Source organism: Hemiscyllium ocellatum, chromosome 10 (genome assembly GCF_020745735.1).
Source record: "Hemiscyllium ocellatum isolate sHemOce1 chromosome 10, sHemOce1.pat.X.cur, whole genome shotgun sequence".
Taxonomy (NCBI): Eukaryota; Metazoa; Chordata; class Chondrichthyes; order Orectolobiformes; family Hemiscylliidae; genus Hemiscyllium; species Hemiscyllium ocellatum.
In genome coordinates this window covers 6,689,061-6,708,593 of record NC_083410.1, presented here as the reverse complement: position 1 = coordinate 6,708,593, position 19,533 = coordinate 6,689,061, and the positions used below count along the sequence as shown (strand labels likewise).

The following is a 19,533-nucleotide window of genomic DNA, read 5'->3' as shown; positions in this document are numbered from 1 at the left end:
TGCTGGCCAGCCAGCAACACCCACATTGCATGAATGAGTTAAAAAATTCCTGGTCACGACGTTCATGACAGCACTGAGTACGAATGGATTTCATCAACTGTGGAGTGCTTTGGGATGTCCTCAGGATTTGAAATAAATAAAAGGCGAGATTTGCATTTATGTCCCATTTCTTCCAGCAGTACTGTCTATCTGAAGGTGCTTGAGAGACAAGAACTAATTTTCAAAGTGTAGTCACTGGCGTTACGCAGGATACATGCACAGCAAGTGGATGGCCGAGTGGTATTATTGTTGGATTGTTAATCCAGAGGCCCAGGTCATGTTCTGGGGACCTCGGTTTAAATCCTGCCATGGCAGATGGCGGAATTTGAATTAAACAAAAATCTAGAATTAAGAATCTAATGATGAACATGAATCCATTGTCGAGTATTGGAAAAACCCACCTGGTTCACAAATGTTCTTCAGGGAAGGAAACCGCCATCCTTACCTGGGCTGGCCTATATGTGACTCCAGAACCACAGCAATGTGGTCCTCTGGGCTATTACGGATGGGCAATAAATGCTGACCTAGTCAGTGCCATCCGCATTCCATGAATGAATAAAACAAGTACCCAGAGCATTATGGTTAACTTCCCCTTGCTCTTCTTCAAAAGAGTGCCAAAGTATTTTTCAACTGTGAGCTGAGAGTTTAGTCATGGCCTAAGCATTTCAGGGAGTTCAGCACACCCTCAGCGTTAGCAATGGTGTGCTAGCCTGGAATCTTGTGCTTAGGACCTGGGCTGAGACTAAAAGCCAGAATCTTGAAACATCTTTGCTCCTAACTGGACTGCAGCTGGTACAAAGAAGCAGCACAATTGCAAATCTTTCCTCGGTGTCTTTTGCATCTCACTTTTCCTTCATATGTGTCAAAACGCAGGAGAAGAAACTTGCTGACAGTCATTTTCATGATGCATTGGCATCATAATGCGAGATAAAATGGAGCAGATGAAGATTTTCACCTGCCTAGTTTTGGGCTGGATAATTAACATCTGCATACAAGAAATTTATAAAAATGCATACTATTTTTATTTCATTTTTCAACCAAAAATTCATTTTATCAAGGCCCTGAAAGTGTCTGTTCCTACATGTTCTGTTGCCTCCAGGATTGAACCATAACCCTATCACAGAATTCCCTCCCATCCCCTAAGTTGCAAGAATCGATAGCTGTAAGAAATGTTGACGTTTCTGCTCCGTCAAGAGAATTTTTTTTTGTCCCTGCTCCTCGCACTATGTTGGGCTCTAGTCTACAATCCCTGCCCCACCATTCTGTGTCTTACAGCATTCCTTATGAGATTTCCACTGAGAGCTCCCCATCCCCACATCTCCAATAACCCAAAACTATAATAAGTTGTAATATTTGGCAGACAAAATTGTTAAAAGTTTCACAATGTTGAAAATGACCAGACTTCAGTAATCACAACACTACATAATTTCCACTCATCTCCCTTCTATTGACAATAAACATCGCTTGCCTGCACATATGTTAAGCATAATCACAGATACCTGGGGATGGTTATGATGCAGTATTCGTAACACACAAATAATCATAATGACATTTGGACAGCATGCAACATCTACGAATGTGGTACCATCTTGAAATAATTCAAATATTCATTTGTTTTTTGTTTGTTACTGCGATGTTTATAAAAGGATGATCCAATTTAGTTCCAGATTCTCTTCTTGTGCTGACACCAGTTTCATCATAGTCTGACAGAGAGTTTGTTCCTGGCTTCCTGATCACTTTCCCTATAAAGTTAGTTTAGGGAAACTTCATGCTACGAACTGCGGTCTATCAAAATGGTCAAACGCTGCATGTGATTCCATATTTCCAACGCATCTACGTTTGGAGGAGTAAAGGATAGAGCAAGGTTTTTCAGAATCTTACATCAAGAGGTTAACTGAATTGGGTGCAGTAGGTAATGGTACTACCGCATGTGGTCTTAAAGAATCATTTGTCCTTTATTTGAGCCCTTTTCAAGAGCAATTAATAACTGTGGTGGAGGAATATAACTCTATTGCATGATAGTAGTAGGTAATGGGTCACCACATCTCAGACCAGGAGCAAGGTTGAGAAGGGAGGACCTTCATGCACCTTCAACTGGTGTGGGAACTGAACTGCACTATTGTTGCCACTCTAGCCGACCCTCACCATGGATATACCCATCAGTTAATTGCTGGGAAATGATTTGTAATTATTAATTTTGCCTGAGGATCCCATAAGACACCACTCTCTGGGTCAAGATGTAGACCCAGCAGCATATGGTCAGTGTTGTTATTTTATTGCTACACGTTTTTCTATCAACAGCAGGGCACGACAGTTGGGCTGTGATGTTTGGGATTTAACTGGCTCAACGATTGTTGCATTGATGCTATTTGTGCTCTGCCTGAAGACAAGTCTGGGGCTGATTGACTGCTGGTGATCCATCCTGGGCTGTTACTTTCGTCAGGGCTGGCTAGTCACTCCCTCCCACTCTCAGGGGCTGGGCATGTTGGCAGGTCCCAAGTCTAGTTAACCTGGAATGGAGATCAAACAGCTGCGCTCAGCATTATTCAAAAGAACGTTCTTGCCTTCCAGCCAACTGAACCAACTGGACCCCCCCAGTGTGGCCTGACTCCACTGTGTAACTTTTTGAAAATTTATTCTGATGAGGTTATTAAATTTTCTCATTTAATAATTCAATAATTTTGTGTGAAATGTACCTTCTTTAGTGGTGCCTTCTCCAACTAGTGGTTGACCAACAAGATTTTGGTACTCAGGTATAATTCTCACTGAATACTTGGTGTCTGGGAGCAGGTTCTGGAGGGTTGTCCATGTCTCTAGACCTCCAACAGTCACTTCCTTGCTCTCGCCTCCCAAAACTGGTCTGTACTCCACTCTGTACCGCTGAACATTCCCAGGAGCAGCTGTCCACCTGACCTTGAAACTGTCTGTGGTTTCATCCAATACCTCCAAGTTACTCGGTGACCCAACCTCTGTGGTGAAATACAGAAAAAAAAACAGCATTGTTAATAGCAAGGAAAATATCACATGGGCTACACAGAGAAGGGTACCAGTGATCTGCTGGTTAAGGAGCTAGATCTGAGGCAAAAACATCCGAATAATTCACACACCACTTCACAAAACATGTTGCTTATGTTTTGTGAACCAGAATGCATCAGACAGCCCAGAATATTATGGGCATACATTAATAAAAAGGTAATGATATTCCAGATTTCAGTCAGCTATCAATTAGTTTGAATTTCACATATTTATAACTCAATTAAAACCCTTAAACATGGAACTCTGTCACATGTGTTCAGCACATTCAACAAACAAAAAACTGGTTCCATTCTTAATTTATTTATTTGTTTTTTTTTAAGAACATTTTAAACCAAAAGAACAGGAGCAGGAGTATGTAATTCAGTCCCTTCAGCCCTCGCTGCCATTTAACACAATCATGGCTGATCTTACCTCAGCCTCAACTCCACTTTTCTGCCAGCTCCCCATAACCCTTCAACCGATTCCTAATTAAAAATCTATCTCCTCCTTAAATTTATTCAGTGTTCCAGCATCTATCATGCCCTGGAGTATGTAGATCCACAGATCTACAACCCTTTGGGGGAAGTTGTTTCTCTACATCTCTGTTTTAAATCTGCCACTCATTTTCCTCAAACAATGACCTCTCATTCTAGATTGCGCCACATGAGGAAACATCTTCTGTATGTCTATCTTGTCAATTCCCTTTAGCATCTTATCTACCTCAATCAAGCCTTCTCTCATCCTTCTAAAACCCAGTATCAGCCTACTCAATCGCTCTTCATAACTAAACCTCTCATCTCTGGAATCAATTGAGTCAACCTCCTCTGATCTGCCTCCAGTGCAACTACATCACTCCACAAATACAATACACCAGTCACTAATGCGTTGTACAGTTGCAGCATCACTTCCCTACTTTTTTTTACAATATACCTTTAGCAATATACAACAAAACTCAGATCATATGTAAGAAGAATCAGTATTGCTTCTATGACCTAGCTGACATGTCTTACATTTTTACAATAAAGCCCACAGACAGTCTGTTCACCCCCCAGGATTAAGTCCTTCAAAACTGGGTTTAAGAACAGGATCCTCCATATCGTCTAGTCTCCAGGTTTAATTTTGGGAAGTTTGACTATTGCAAGTGTTACATCCTGAATCAGCAATCATAACTTGGGTATGAGCAATTTTCTATCTTTCAGCTGAATTACCAATGCATTAGTCAGCTAGCTTTAATAAAATGCAGCAGGCCCTTAAAAAAATTAACTCTGGAATTCTACGGCACAGATCAAGGCCAACTGGCCCATTGTGTGTGTGCTGGGTCTTTTAACAATACTCTCCAATTAGTCCTATCGCCATTTCTCTTTCACCAGAGATCTGCAATTTCTTCCTGTTCAATCCTTAACTGATTTTTTTTGGATATTAATTATCTGTTTGAGCCCAAGATTTTTCTGTATATATGTATCCAGCCTAAAATAAGCAATCATGTGAGGGCTGGGGTGCTCAAATATTGGACAGGGATATTATACAATACCATTATGTAAGCAACAAGTGAATGCAATGGATTTAGCAAAATGTGTGAGCAACATGATGCCTGATTCCCCATGTGATCTGAGAGCATCTCAAGGTCAGAGTTATAAACTACAGTCAGCACATCAGCTGCTATGCTCTAGTACAAGGGTAAATTAGAAGTTTTCTTGCTGACTGCTGCATGATTTATGTACGATGTTCAAGTGATTGTTTTGCCAAAATATGTTTGTAGACCCCCATGATACCAACAACTGGAGCCAAGATAATGTTACTTGCATCTAAGCCAGTTGCAATAAGTGCTTTGACATTTTTTTTTCTTTAAAAATAAAATTAACTGTGTTTCTCTTGTACATAAATAAAGTGAATGACTTGTTGGCATTGATTATTAACAGGATAGATACTTGTTTACGTGGAAGTTTCACATGCTTATACAAAATTAAAACCACTATGCCTCTATAGAAAGAACAACGATTTTCAATAATCCTAAAAACAAGATTTTTAATTTAATATTAAATGTAATTCAAGCTCACTCTCTTTGAAAAGGTACCCAGGTATAAGAGGATATCTTATCCCTCAAGGGATATGATAGCTAAGTGGACAGGTTTGCAGTAGCACAGGCTTTATATTTTATGGGATTAGATAAATAAATCTGAAAAATGCTAAACATTTTGGCATTTCATTTGGCATGTACTTATGGGCTTCTAACAAAGCAAGTGCAGATTATAATGTTATTAACCTCGCAGCTTTTCCAAGTGATGGTGGAAATTACACAGGACGTTACAGAGTGTACATTCACAGGAAAGAAGAAAGACAGGATTGTGAATATTGTCATGGAGGTCACCCACAATTGCCTGTAAATGATATTCATTTTCTTTTAATAGATCATGGGATGTCAACATCACTTGCAAAGCTAAAATTTGTTACCCATTCCTAACTGCCCTTCAGAAGGTAGTGGTGAGTTGCAGTCCATCTGGTGTGCAACTGCCTATGTGGAGTTTGCACATTTTCCCTGTGTCTGTGTGGGTTTCCTCTGGGTGCTCTAGTGTCCTCCCTTAGTCCAAAGATGTGTAGGGTGGATGGATTAGCAATGGGAAATGCAGGGTTACAGGGATAGACTAGGGGGCTAGACCTTAGTGAGATGCTCTGCAGAGAGTCAATGTGGGCTTGATGGGCCGAATGGACTGCTTCCGTACTGTCGGGATTGTATGATTATATGGTGCAGTACAGCCACATGGCTGATAGAAAGGCTTCACCAAGAGAAGGTTCAATAATTAATAGAATCTTGACCTTTTTGCAAAGGTGAAGTAATCACTACAAATGGATTCTGGTCAACAATATCCAACTACAGCAAAGGTACAGAAAATGTTTCTCTTCAAACAATTGTCTGAAATTGTTCATTATCCTCATTCTTCTACCCACACTTTCGTGATGAAGTGGACAAGCTCAGTGATCTCACCCCAACTTACTGCTTGGGAAAGGCTCTCCTGGGCAGCTTCTCTCCAAACTCTACTGTCCTGCATCAAGTCCTGTTCACCATCACCCCAATACTCAATATCTGACAATATCTCTCCTTGTTCTAATGCCTTTACTTAAACTTGTTAATCTTACGTTTAAAACCGATCATCCACTCGAACCTCTGTAACCTTCTGCAGCATAATTGCCCTTCAAGAACTTTCACCAATTCTGGCACCTTGCGCACTGCCAGAGAGCAACTGTTAACTCGTTTGGAGAAAATTATTGTTGGGTCTATTTTAGGCTCTGCTGGATAGGTTATTACATCCAGGTAATAAGGATCAGAATGCTCCAAGCAAAGAGGCCAAGTTATATGTTCAAGGGACTTGGACTGATGATGGTTATCACAATAAATTGCAGAAATTTATTGATTTTCAAAGAATGGATAATAAATAACTACACTTTAAGAGAAACTGTGCAACATGCATAAAATAAACACTGAACTAACATCTCTAAAAAATATTCAAATGGAGTCAAGGAATTCAGTCATAGCAGAAGGCAAGAAAGTGGTATTAAGTGATTTGGAGAGCCAGTGTAAATATGATGGGCAGAATGGTCTCCTTCTGTGCTATAACATTTCTGTGATTCTTTAAACGAGGATAGCTTTGGTAGATGAAATTGCGTAGATAAACCCAAGAGGTTGTCAAAACATATCATCCATTCAACATGATCACCCAAAATCAAGAACTTCCCTGGTAGGTTGTGTCAAGAAATAATACACACTCAATTGATGACCTTTCACCAATGGTACCAGAAACATTTGAAACAGTTTAGTCTGCCAGTTTACAACTGTTTTAAAAGAATAACTTTCACAAATTTGCACCTAAAAGTAACAGCTACACTCTGGGAGCACAATAAATTAATGTAGCCATGATGTCCTGTGTGTATTTGAGGTTAATTTGACAGGTTGTATAAATATCACTAGTTATGAATGAACACTGTTCATACAGTAATCATGCTGAGTAATCATGTTGCCACAGTGGCTCAGTGGTTAGCACTGCTGCCTCACAGCACCCGGGTCCCAGGTTCAATTTCAGCCTCAGGTGACTGTCTGTGTGGAATTTGTACGTTCTCCCTGTGTCTGTGCGGGTTTTTTCTGGGTGCTCCGGTTTCCTCCCACAATCCGAAGATGTGCAGGTCAGGTGAATCGTCCATGCTAAACTGCCCATAGTGCTAGATGCACTAGCTAGAGGGAAATGGATCTGGGTGGGTTACTTGAACTAGGCAAGGAATGTAGAATCTCTTGGTATAAGCAAGGCTAAGAAACCCTACAGAATTCTGCACACCTCAGTTGTATCACACAAAACATTTTATCGACGAACGTGATATTGAAAAGTGGGCCTCACAAGATGTATTGCCCTATCTCTCTATAGTGGCATAAAACTGACCTGAGTGACTTCCTCTGCTCATTTCAGAGGGGAATGAGATTTACAGAGAAGTCAGAATGCATCAGAGCAGCAAGTTCCCTTCCCTTAAGGAAGTTATTTGGAGCCAGGTGGGTTTAAACAAAACTGGAAATGTGTTGCTGGAAAAGCACAGCAGGTCAGGCAGCATCCAAAGCACAGGAAATTCGACATTTCGGGCATAAGCCCTTCCTGATGAAGGGCTTATGCCCGAAACGTCGAATTTCCTGTTCCATGGATGCTGCCTGCCCTGCTGCGCTTTTCCAGCAATACATTTTCAGCTCTGATACTCCAGCATCTGCAGAACTCACTTTCTCCTCGAAGGGTTTAAACAAAAATCCAACAACTTTTGTGGTTGGTTTTTCTCTAGTGAAAGACTAAACGTTGCACATTTTTTTCATGCAAAACTACAGACTTTTATTGGGATTGGTTTCAATCTCACTCCCAGTCCAGATTCCTCATCACCTACACTCTCACACTGTGTACTTACAGAAAACCTGAGGCAAGCATTGGGGTTAAGTTGTAGAATCATTGGGTTTACAGAAATCTCTGGTACATACAGATCACCCATGATCATATTGAATGACAGATCATACAAACTTAAGATCTGCAAGACATCCACTAATTCCTTAGGGTTCATGTTAACCTTGGGAATAAGAGTGAAGAGAATGCAAGTACATTGAAAGGATTTGTGTGTATCCAGATTCAGCAGACGACACAGTCCAGTGGCAGAATCTATCGCGCTCCACCTTTTGTGAAAACCCTCTTGAAGCAATTTCATTTTGTTTAGTTTGATTTTATTTGGGAGACGCAGGTTATGAGGAAAGATTTCAAAGTAGGCTTTCCATCCAAGATCTGCGCCACTTTTTAATCAAACAGATATGGCCTTTTCTCGAGTCACTGCGATGTTGATTCAAAGTGGTGGTTTATAATGCTTCCTCCAATTAAACTTCACAGTTGACTGGCTCTGTTGTTTCTTTCAGTTTAATCTAAGAGGCACTAGATGCTTTAACTTTGCTGGCAGCGATGACAACCATTCTTCCCTTCCCTTCACCACCTCGAGACCATTTACAAAGCAAGAAACAGAGAATTGGCATTATTGAAATTAAATGAGTTAACTTTGTTTGGTGTTGTCTGCCAGGGGATGATTGCAGTGAGCCCCTGGAGATTTCACATCTCAGATTTCATCTGAGTTTTCTTTATCAGCATCAAGGTCTGGTTTAAACTGATATGAAAGTTAGCAGTTAGGTAAAGCAACAAGGTAAGGAGTAACAATGAGCATTTTAGTGGTAGGGTTAAGTTAGCAGATGGTCTGATGTGTAATGTAGATTTGAAGTGCTGAGTTGGAGACGTCACAGGGTTCGATTACTTGATCTCAGGAGATATTTTTGAGCATGTGAACTGGCACCAGAATCTCAGCTAAGCAACAAGGAGAAGGAATTTGTCTTCCTACATTAAATTATTAGTGACTCTACCCTGCTGGAAAATATTATTTGCACCCATGCATTGGCATGATTGCCTGTTAGGATATTTACATTGGGTATTTGTGATGTCTATGGACATGTTGGCTTGCTTGTGTGTATGCTAATGCGTGCACATGCTAGTGTGCATGTATGTTGAAGTGAGTATGTTGGTATGTGTACACTCAAGTATTAATGTGCATGCATGTTTATGCATTCATTGTGGGTGTGAGCCCACATTGGCATCTGTGCATATTCATGTGTGATTATATTTAGGAGTTGTATGCTTTGTAAGTTTGTGTATAGAAATACTACATGGGATAAAGGAAGGATTACAAAATCGCAGATGAATCTTATGAGCTTTTTCCTGAAAATTTTCACAGGAGCAGCAGCAAAGTTTCAATAGCCTAGAACCAATCTTTTCAGCAATTACTCTCCTCAAGGGATAAGAGAAGAAAATTGTGAATTAGAGGGGAGTTGGGAAATGCTAACTAGTGCAGAGTACAGTAAATACAGTTAAATTGCTTAAATTAGAACTGCTCAGAGATAGAAAGACATTTAATATAGTTTGTAGATGAACAAAGCTAGCAGAGGAATCTAAAAGTACAAAGAAGAGTTCTTGGAAACCTTATTTTGAAGGGAGGAAGGAAATGAAATGCTGCAGTTACAAAGGGCAGGGTGTGATGTCCAAAAGGCACTGTTACAGATGAAGAGGAAGGGGAGAATGGGCATGGGCAGCACCAAACACGTGGAGAGTTTCTGAATGGATGCTGATGTGCGATGGGGTGGGAAGTCATGAAATAATCTGGCAACCACTGAATCAAATACATTTCTCTTTTGTGGCAGTAGCTGTGTGGGCAGGCTGTGGTTTCATGTATGAACATCTTCAAGGAATGCAAACTACCCTCAAAGCATCAGCATCACTCAAAACGGGGCAGTTACCATTGAAAGATTGGCAAGAGGCTACTTGAGTGAGGAACAGCATGACAGTCCTGCTTGAAGGCACCCTCAGTGATGACCACACACTTGCATAAAACCTTGCACTCACACTGTATGGTTTGAACTGAAGATTACAGAGGGGTAATCTATTATTAAGAGTGTATCACAGACTTCCAGTCATAAGGAAACTGAATAGCAAAAAATGTTTTGAGAAAGGCAAAAAAAATCAATAAATAATAACTGGCCTATTATTATTGTCGATACAATTCAGCTAAAAGCAAAGGAAAGAGAAAATTGCTGAAAGGTTATGCCTGAAACATTGACTCACTTGCTCCTCGGATGCTGCCTGATGTGCTGTGCTTTTTCCAGAGCTACACTTTATCAACTGTGACTTCTCCAGCATCTGCAGCCCTTACTATCTCCAAATAGTTATTAAAACAAGCACAGTAGTTTTTAGTGTTGCCTGAATTTTACCTTCAGACTGAATTCTCAAACTGCTAATGTTGGCATGTAAACTCTTATTCTCTAGATAATTACCACTTCATTCCTGAAAACAACAGCCATACAATACCTTCAAGAGTGGTCTCCTCTCCTTCTAGAGGAAGGCTGCTGCCTTCAGTATATTCTGCAATCACATTGACCAGGTAAGTCGTTTCAGGCAAGAGGTCAGTCAGGACTCTGGTCGTCTGGTCTGCAGGCACCCGGATGGAAGTGAAATCACCTCCTACTGCTACTTTATACCTCAACAGGTAGGACAGGACATCTGGGCCAGCTCCGGTCCAACTCACTCGGAAACTACGAGATGTTACCTCAGAGGTCCTCAAATCTGTGGCTGCCGTGAAGGCTACAATCAGAGAAAGAGACATCAATTATTTACTGGTTCTGTTGGAATGATCAGACCTTATTTTTAATGCTTCAATGTCTATTTGCGCCCATCATAGAGAAGGCTTTCAATGATAAGTTATCTCTGATTCCATAAATCGACACTTTCACATTCACTTGAACACCATTACCATATTCAAGGGTGTAATAGACAAACTTTTGATTCCTGAAGAAGGGCTTATGCCCGAAACATTGATTCTCCTGCTCCTTGGATGCTGCCTGACCTGCTGCGCTTTTCCAGCAACACATTTTTCAAAACTTTTCATCAGTGAGGGAATCGAGGCATATGGGGATAAGGCAGGAAAGTGGAGATGAGGAGAGTCAGATCAGACATGATCTCACTGAGTGGCAGAGGAGACCTGATAGGCCAAATAGTGTACTTCTATTCCAATGTTTTCTGGTCATTTTACATTGCTGGATCAAAGCTGTTTAACCTGAGCACCAACATTTATCAATAAAGCAAAAGGAAAATCAAAAGTTGATTGTTCAAAGAAAAGCCTGACAGTGGCTCAGTGGTTAGCACTGCTGCCTCACAGCACCAGGGACCTGGGTTCGATTCTAGCCTTAGACAACTGTCTGTGCGAAGTCTGCACGTTCTCACCATGTCTGCGTGGGTTCCCTCCCACAGCCCAAAGATGTGCAAGTTAGGTGGACTGGGGATGCTAAATTGTTCATTGTGTCCAGGGATGTGCAGGCTGGGTGAATTAGCCATTGGAAATGCAGGGATGGGGTGGTCCTGGGTGGGATGCTCTCCTAAGGTACTGTGTGGACTTGATGGGCCAAATGGCCTGTTTCCACACTGTAGGGATTCGTTGTTAACGGGAGCATTCACTCGCTCCAAATGTCATTGCCATCTCTTCTGGGATAAGGAGTAAGTCACACTGAATAGTCACCAGCAAGGGGTTCCTGCCAAGGATTAACATTATGTGATATTAATAATTTGCCTATTAACACAGTTGTGAGACATTTATTTGTTACTTTAGCTGAATGCTGCAATCAAATATGAGGGATGACCACCCACAAAAAAGCTGCCTGAACCAATTTCTACCCAAGTTGCACGGTGACCAGAGCAAATCAGAGGTTGAGAGATCTGCAGCAAGTAACACACCTGCTGACTCCCTAGTGTCTGTTCACCATCCACATGATTCAAGTCAGGAGTGTGATGGGATACTCTCCCCTTGCCTGAATGAGTGCATTTCCAACAGCACTCAAGACTCCATCCTTGCCCAATCAGCAACCCATCCGTAACCTGAAACATTCACTCCTTCAAGATTGATGCACAGTGGCCACAGTGTGTAGATACAGAAGATGCACTGCAGTCACTTGCCAAGACATCTGAGGCAGCACCTTCCAAACCCACAACTGCCACCATCTAGAAGGACAAGGGCAGTGGATGTATGGGAAGACCATCAATTGCCAGTTCCCCTATCAGCTTCTGAATTGTCTTGATTTGGAACAACAGCACTGTTCCTTCAGTTAAAATCCTGGAACACCCTCTGTAAACATTACTGTGATGCACCAACGATACAGGAACTGCAATGGATATTGACAGGCTGGCCATGAATCTGTTAATTACTTTTTCAAATATTGAATGGAGACATTTTATACAAACACATCAAGATCATTGTGATTATATGGATGGTGCTATTACAAGGCTGTGAGAACAATTGAAATGTATTTTTTGAAAAATTTAACACACCTTTTGATTGAATCTTTGGGCAGAACAAGCACTTGAGTAGAAATTAATCTTGGATTGTGGTAGTTAATAGAAGCCCTGCCCAATGTTTAGTTTCATTCATATAACTCCACGCAGGGAGTGAGTATGACAGGTAGTCAAAATAATACCACCCCCTTTAAGCAAATGCCAGAGACAAATTTCTATCCCAGTTCTTGTGTTTTCTGAGCAGGGGACAGTTTGCTCCATGAAATGCAATGTGAATGGTTCGAGCAGAGATCCCGCTCACTCACTCACCCCTTGCCCTGATGGCTTTCACCTCCTCCACGATCCTGAGACATAGGGTCTGCGTCAGCTTCGTTGACACTCGCTGGAAGGAGTCAAAATCGTCCACCTGGTACACGTGAGTATTTTCAGGAGGCGAGGCGATAGCCACCAGCTCACTAAACACTGCATCTTTGACGCCCACCGCAAAGATCTCCACCCCAGTATCTCGCAGCTTCAAGGCAGGTTCCTTGAAGGCGTCAGAGGACTTGCCATCCGTGATCAGCACCATCACCCGTGGCACGTTGAACCTAGCCCCTTTCTCTGGGACAAAGACCTTCTGCCTCACGTAAGTCATGGCCCTGCCAGTGTTGGTGGAGCCTCCCCTATAGGGGAAAGTCCGTATAGCGCTTAGCACATCCTCCAGCGTTTGATGTCTCATGAGGGTAAACTCTGTATGGGGTTCCCGGCTGTACTGAACGAGGCCAATTTGGATGCGGTTGGGACCAACCTGGAATGTCTTGACCAAGGTTTCCAGAAAGTCTTTGACCTTAGCAAAGTTACTCAGGCCAATGCTATAGGAGCCATCCACCAACAGGACAACATCAGCTTGTGTGGCTTCATCCAGGGTACATTCTGCAGGGATCAAAAGATAAAATCCACTATCACTTTTTTTTCTGATGTGAAGAAATTTTAAAGTTTTTTTTGATCATCTCATGACAAATGAGATCGTCATTGATACTATGGAACATTGAGTTTACAACATAGAGACAGGCCATTTGGCCCATCTGATCATTGTTGATGTCACATAGTCCTCCTCCCACCTGATTTAACTCCATCAACATGTTCTTCCAAATCATTCTCCCTCATATGTCGACTGCTTTATAAGTCAATTACTCCCTGAAGTAACAACTTTAAAATTCGCACCTTCTCTGAGTAAAGACACTTCCAATTGGATTTATTAGTGATGCTCTTATATTTATTGACGATAGTTTAGTCCGACCTCCCAACAAATAGAAATACCTTCACTTCATTTCCAATTTCATGATCTTAAAGACCTCTATCAGAGGATTGTATGCTGTGCTATTCTGATGAAAAGACTGTGAGGGAAGGATGTGATTGCAATGGAGGGGGTGCAGAGGACTCTCAACAGGATATTGTCTGGGATGGAGAATTTCAGTGAGGAAGACAGGCAAGATAAGCTCAAGTTGCTTTCTCTGGAGCAGAGATGGTTGAGGGGGGAACCTGATGGAGGTGTATAAGATTAAGAGGGGCGTTATAAGGGGGAATAGAAAGCTCATGTAATCCTTAGTCAAAGGGTCAACAACAAGGGTATCTAATTTTAATGTGAAAGGCAGGAGGTTTAGAGAAGATTTGATGAAAAGAGCTTCAACCAGAAGGTGTGGAATGCATTAACTGGGAGGGTCATTAAGGCAAGGCTCTCATAATCTTCAAAAAGTACTTGGATGAGCATTTGAAACGGTCATGTCATGCAAGTCATGTTGTGAAGGAACCGGTGTTGGACTGGGGTCGACTATGTTAAAAATCACACAATTCCAGGTTATAGTCCAACAGGTTTATTTGGAAATGCTAGCTTTCGGAGCACTGCTCCTTCACTGCTTCCAAATAAACCTGTTGGACTATAACCTGGTGTTGTGTGATTTTTAACTATATCATGCAAGGCTATGGGCCTAATGGAGGAAAGCAGGACCACTATGTTTGGCAGTGTACTTTTGGTAGGAGAAAGTGAGGTCTGCAGATGCTGGAGATCAGAGCTGAAAATGTGCTGCTGGAAAAGCGCAGCAGGTCAGGCAGCATCCAGGGAGCAGAAGAATCGATGTTTCGGGCATGAGCCCTTCTTCAGGAAGTACTGTTGGTGACAGGGTAGATGGACTGAAGGGCTTTTCCTGTACTGTATGATTCTGTGTGTAACATCTGATGCCATTTAAGATGGCAGGGCCTAATTCCTGACCTTCTCATTGTCAATTAGTTCTTGAAGTACGCACCACAACTATATGGCACAGGTTAGTGTACCAGCACATCTTATTTTTTGTATTGTCCTCTGCGTTTGAATAAGGCACAACCCACAGTCTTCCCACTTCATGTTAAAACTACCATTGGGTCATGCTTTAGCATCTGTTGCACATTGTTCAATCTTCAGGAACATTCCCACTTCTGACTATATGATGGAGGGAAGATCATTGATGAAACAACTAAGGATGGGTGCCTTCAGAAACACTACCTTCAGAAACCTCTGCAGTGATACCCTGGACCTGGCATGATTGGCCTCTACCATTCACAATGACTTCCCTTGTTCTAGATATGACTCCTTGTGCTGGTTAAGACCACAGAGAATTTTCCCAACTCCCATTGACTCCACTTTTTAAAACAATTTCCTTCTTGTTCCTGTGTTTAGTTCACTCTATGAATCATTACAGTTGACAATCCTCCTCAAAAGAGTTACCATCTGAGTTATATGATTCTTAAACCATTTCTGCAAAGTCTTATCTATCTTTCTATCCCTTTGTTCAGTGTCAGTGCATGGCCACAATGGGAAGTAATTTGTTATTTTTTCTATGGGTCTGCTGAATGCGTACTGAATCTTGGAGGACAATAATGGCAACTTACCAACTGACTCCTTGACTGGCTGTGTCTTTTCCATGAGTGATACAGGCTCACTGGATGCTAGCCCTCGCATGGCATACAGATTAACCTGATACTCAGTTTCAGCAGTAAGGTCTCTGACCACGGCTGTCCTGGTCCTGGCATCAACATTGACGCTTTGCTCCGGGATGCCAGCCACCATGGGAATAAGATGGACTCTGTAACCAGTGACCTGACCGGGAGATGAATCCCAGACAAGCTTCATGAAATTAGACGCAATCTCCAAGACTTGTAGATTGGAAGGTGGCTCCACCACTGTAGATTGTAGAAAAATATTACAACATGAAAAGACTTCCCTAGAAATGTTCTGAACATGTAATGTAGATGTTAAGAGTTCGGTCTTTGATTGGCTTCATCTACCAGGATGGATGCTACAACACAGAAACTGACCATTCGGTCAATGCCAGTGCTTATATTCCACATGGCTACTCCCTCAACTATTCCCTGTGTGCCATATTCTCACCACTCTGATTTTAAAAAAATTCTAGATTCCTGATTGATGTTGATCTCCTATTTATGACACCTGGTTCTGGACTTTCCCCCAAAAAAAGGAAATACCTTTTCCACATCTACCCTATCAAGGTCTTTCACAATTTTAAAGACCTCTATCAGAACACCCCTCCATGAGACTGCCATTGCAACAGCAGCATTGGCAACAGACGAAACCATTCTGATGAAGAATCATTGGATTTGCAATATTGTCCATGCCAGACCAATAGAGTTTCGCCAGCAATTTGTGTTTTGGTTTGTTTCAGATCTCCAGCATCTGCAGTTCATTGTTTCATTATTCTAAGCCATTTCCTTGGGTGGGGAGACTATTCATGCAAAAACCCAGGTAAGGTTCTAGTGACCCAGGTTCAATCCTATCATGGCAGATGTTGGAATTTGAATTTTAAAAAGTCTGGAACCAAGAGTTTAATAATGACCATGCAGCTGTTGTTGATTTTTTAAAAAAAAACTAATTAATTATGGATGCTGTAAATAAAAAAAATCAGAAATTGCTGGAAAAGCTTAGCAGGTCTGGCAGCGTCTGTAGAGAGAAATCAAAATTAGCATTTCCGGTTAAGTGACCCTGCCTCCAAACCCTTGATTGTCAACTGATTGTTGATTTCTGGGGGAAACCCTATCTGCCTCGTTGATTTCCTTTAGGGAAGGAAGCAGCTGTCCTTATCAGGTCAGACCTACACGTGACTCCAGACCCACGGCAATGTGGTTGACTCTTAACAGCCCTCTGGCCAATTAAGCATGGGCAATAAATGCTGGCTGAGTCAGCAAAGTCCCAATGCATGAGCAAATCCAGAAAAAACTTCAGTCCCAACTCCCACCTCCAATCTCACAACCCTGGGAACATTCTGCAGAAACTTGAGCATATTGAGTCATACAGTCATACAGGATGGAAACAGACCCATCTGTCCAATCAGTCCATGCTGAACATAATCCCAAACTAAACTAGCCCTACCTGCCTACTTTTGGCCATCCAAACCTTTCTTATTCATGTACCTATCAAAATGTATTTTATTTGTTGTAATTAAACGCACATCCACCACTTCCTCAGAAAGTTCATGGCACACACGAACCACCCTCTGTGTAAAACATTTGCCCACCATGTCTTTTTTAAATCTCTCTTCTCTCACCTTAAAAATGTTGCCCGGTCTTGAAGTTCACCACCCGAGCGAAAAGACAACTACCATCATACTATCTACACTGTTGTGGTTCTGTTCGCCGAGCTGGGAGTTTTTTGTTGCAAACGTTTCGTCCCCTTTGCCAGAGGAATCAGCACAGAAGCACTTCACAGGAGGCTCCCAAGCACTGAAGATGTCACCTGGAAAGGGGACGAAACGTTTGCAACAAAAACTCCCAGCTCGGCGAACAGAACCACAACAATGAGCACCCGAGCTACAAATCTTCTCACAAACTTTGAACTATCTACACTCTTCATTATTTTATAAACATCCGACACTCCAGTAAAATTACTGTTTAATTCTAGTGGAAAGGAAGAAGCTTTTTCCCTCTTATTAATAAATCCTACCTTCCTCCCCACTCACGATATCGCTGAGTTGTTCCTCAATGCCAGAACACACCAGGTTTATTATTTCATTTTGAACATCCTGGATCTTGTCAAAGTCTGCCACTTTGAAGACATGCTTGTTTAGGGGGGAGGAGCCGATCAATTTCAATTCATCCAAATCAGCTCCTTTTATACCTGGGGGAGAGAAAGCAAAAGGGTTTTGGAGCAAAGAAAGGCTTGCACTGATTCTTTCAAAGCATAGCATTGGAGGAAAGCCGACAAGTGATGTTTCATGACAGTTTAATCATCCATGCTCGCAGTGCTTCATGTTTCTGTCATAGCTCATACTCATAAGAAAAAAAGCCAAAGATCTCAAAATGCACAGAAAGTATTCACAGGCAGACATAATTCAGCAGCCCTCACTTCAGAAAGATAACGAGAACAAGAAACAGGGCAAACCAAGGAAAACTAAATTGAGTGCCACCAGGCTTAGCAATTAGAAACCTTTAGATCATACACAGAAGAGGGAGAAAAAGACCTGTATTTACATAGCACCTTTCACAACCTTCGGAGGGCCCAAAACACTTTACACCCATGGAGTACTTCTGAAGTGTAGTCACCAGTGCAATGAAGCAAATGCAGCAGCCAATTTACACACTGTAAGGCAGAGCATTGAGGAGCTCCACACTAGTTCATTTCTGGAAAAGCGTAATTCCAAGCAGAAGGCAGTACAAAGAGAAAGAGGAAGGAACAGTGCATTAGGTGTCACAACTAAAACCTGGAGTGAATGAGAAAAGAAAGTGATGATGAGCAATGATACATCTGACTTGGGATCAAATGAAAGGGCAGACTGGTTGTGAGAGAGGGGGGATTGGGGCTGTAGGTAGGGAGACAGTTCCAAATTGAGAAAACAAGCCTTATTTTGTGTTCTATCCAGGAGTGTGAGAAGAAGGTGCCAGAGAGGCTCCCCAGAAATAGGAGAATTATTCAAGTCTTGGACAGATGTGGACATTGTAAGACATTAGACATCATGCCAAAGAAAGCAGCAGCTTGTGGGAATATAAGGTTGGATGCAGGATTGAATGTATAGTCTAGTTTATTTATCTTGGGCAGCAAAGCGAGAAACTTTACAGACGTTTTCCACAGGACACTCAGCCATGTTGAGTCTCAGATAGAGAGGTTTGTATGCAGGCTGTGGAAGGAAGAGGTTGATAGGGCTGGATGGTCATTTTCCTTTCCATGCTCTACAGTCTGCGTGCAATGCTAGGGTTTAGGGTTAAAGAAAGAATTGTAGGTATAAAGCATCTCACCTAATGTAAATACCTCAACCCCGATATTGCGTAGAGCTTCAGCACTTTCTGTCACAGGGTCCTGAGACTTGCCGTCAGTGATGATGACTGCTATTTTGGGATAGGATTTTCTTGCTCCAGCAGTTTCACTAAAGGTGTTCTGTACCAAGTAATTAATGGCTTCACCTACAAACCAAATATTAGACAATTTCAAATCAGTCACGGTATTCAATACATTTTAATGCACAACAGATGTTTCAGCTCTCCTGAGATTAATGCCTTTATGTTATTCTCATTTCCCCATATGACCTGAACCTTGATTAATTTCAAGCCTTTAACTCACATCCATTATTTGATAAACTACCTCAACCCCTTGATTAGATTTCAGCCTCCAACTCACATGCAAATATTCATTACATTCACTGAATGAGCATCTATACCTAACCTTTCATCTTACATTGGCTTTAAATCACGGTTTATAAGATAGCTGGAGTACTTAAAAGCAAGATAAAAATAATGTTCTGTACCGGTCATAGTATTGCCTCCCTTGTAAGGAAGATTAGTAATCGCACTCAGTAGCTCCTGCTTCCGATTGTGTCTGTTTAAGTCAAACTCTGTCCTTGTGTCCGAACTGTACTGCACAATTCCAACTCTGGTCTTATCTTCTCCAATCTCAAATGCAGAAACGAGGGAGTAGATGAATTCCCTGATTTTTCTGAAATTTGCCCTGCCCACACTCCACGATCCATCAACGAGAAATACCAAATCGGCAATTGCAGAGGCTGAGCACTCTGGAGAAATAAAACATTGAGATTCGATTACTTACAGTGTGGAAACAGGCCCTTCAGCCCAAACC

General features: G+C 41.7%; 1 protein-coding gene across 1 annotated transcript in view; it reads right to left on the bottom strand.

Annotated features, from left to right (window-relative positions):
- col12a1a (collagen, type XII, alpha 1a) overlaps nt 1-19,533 on the bottom strand; it is a 270,018-nt gene that overhangs the window by 214,148 nt on the left and 36,337 nt on the right. The window contains exons 6-12 of the mRNA XM_060831214.1: nt 19,205-19,468; nt 18,699-18,863; nt 17,410-17,583; nt 15,345-15,635; nt 12,750-13,352; nt 10,467-10,739; nt 2,736-3,008 (exon numbers count right to left, since the gene is read on the bottom strand). Of these exons, the coding sequence (XP_060687197.1) occupies nt 2,736-3,008; nt 10,467-10,739; nt 12,750-13,352; nt 15,345-15,635; nt 17,410-17,583; nt 18,699-18,863; nt 19,205-19,468 (2,043 nt within the window). The remainder of the gene's footprint in view (nt 1-2,735; nt 3,009-10,466; nt 10,740-12,749; nt 13,353-15,344; nt 15,636-17,409; nt 17,584-18,698; nt 18,864-19,204; nt 19,469-19,533) is intronic.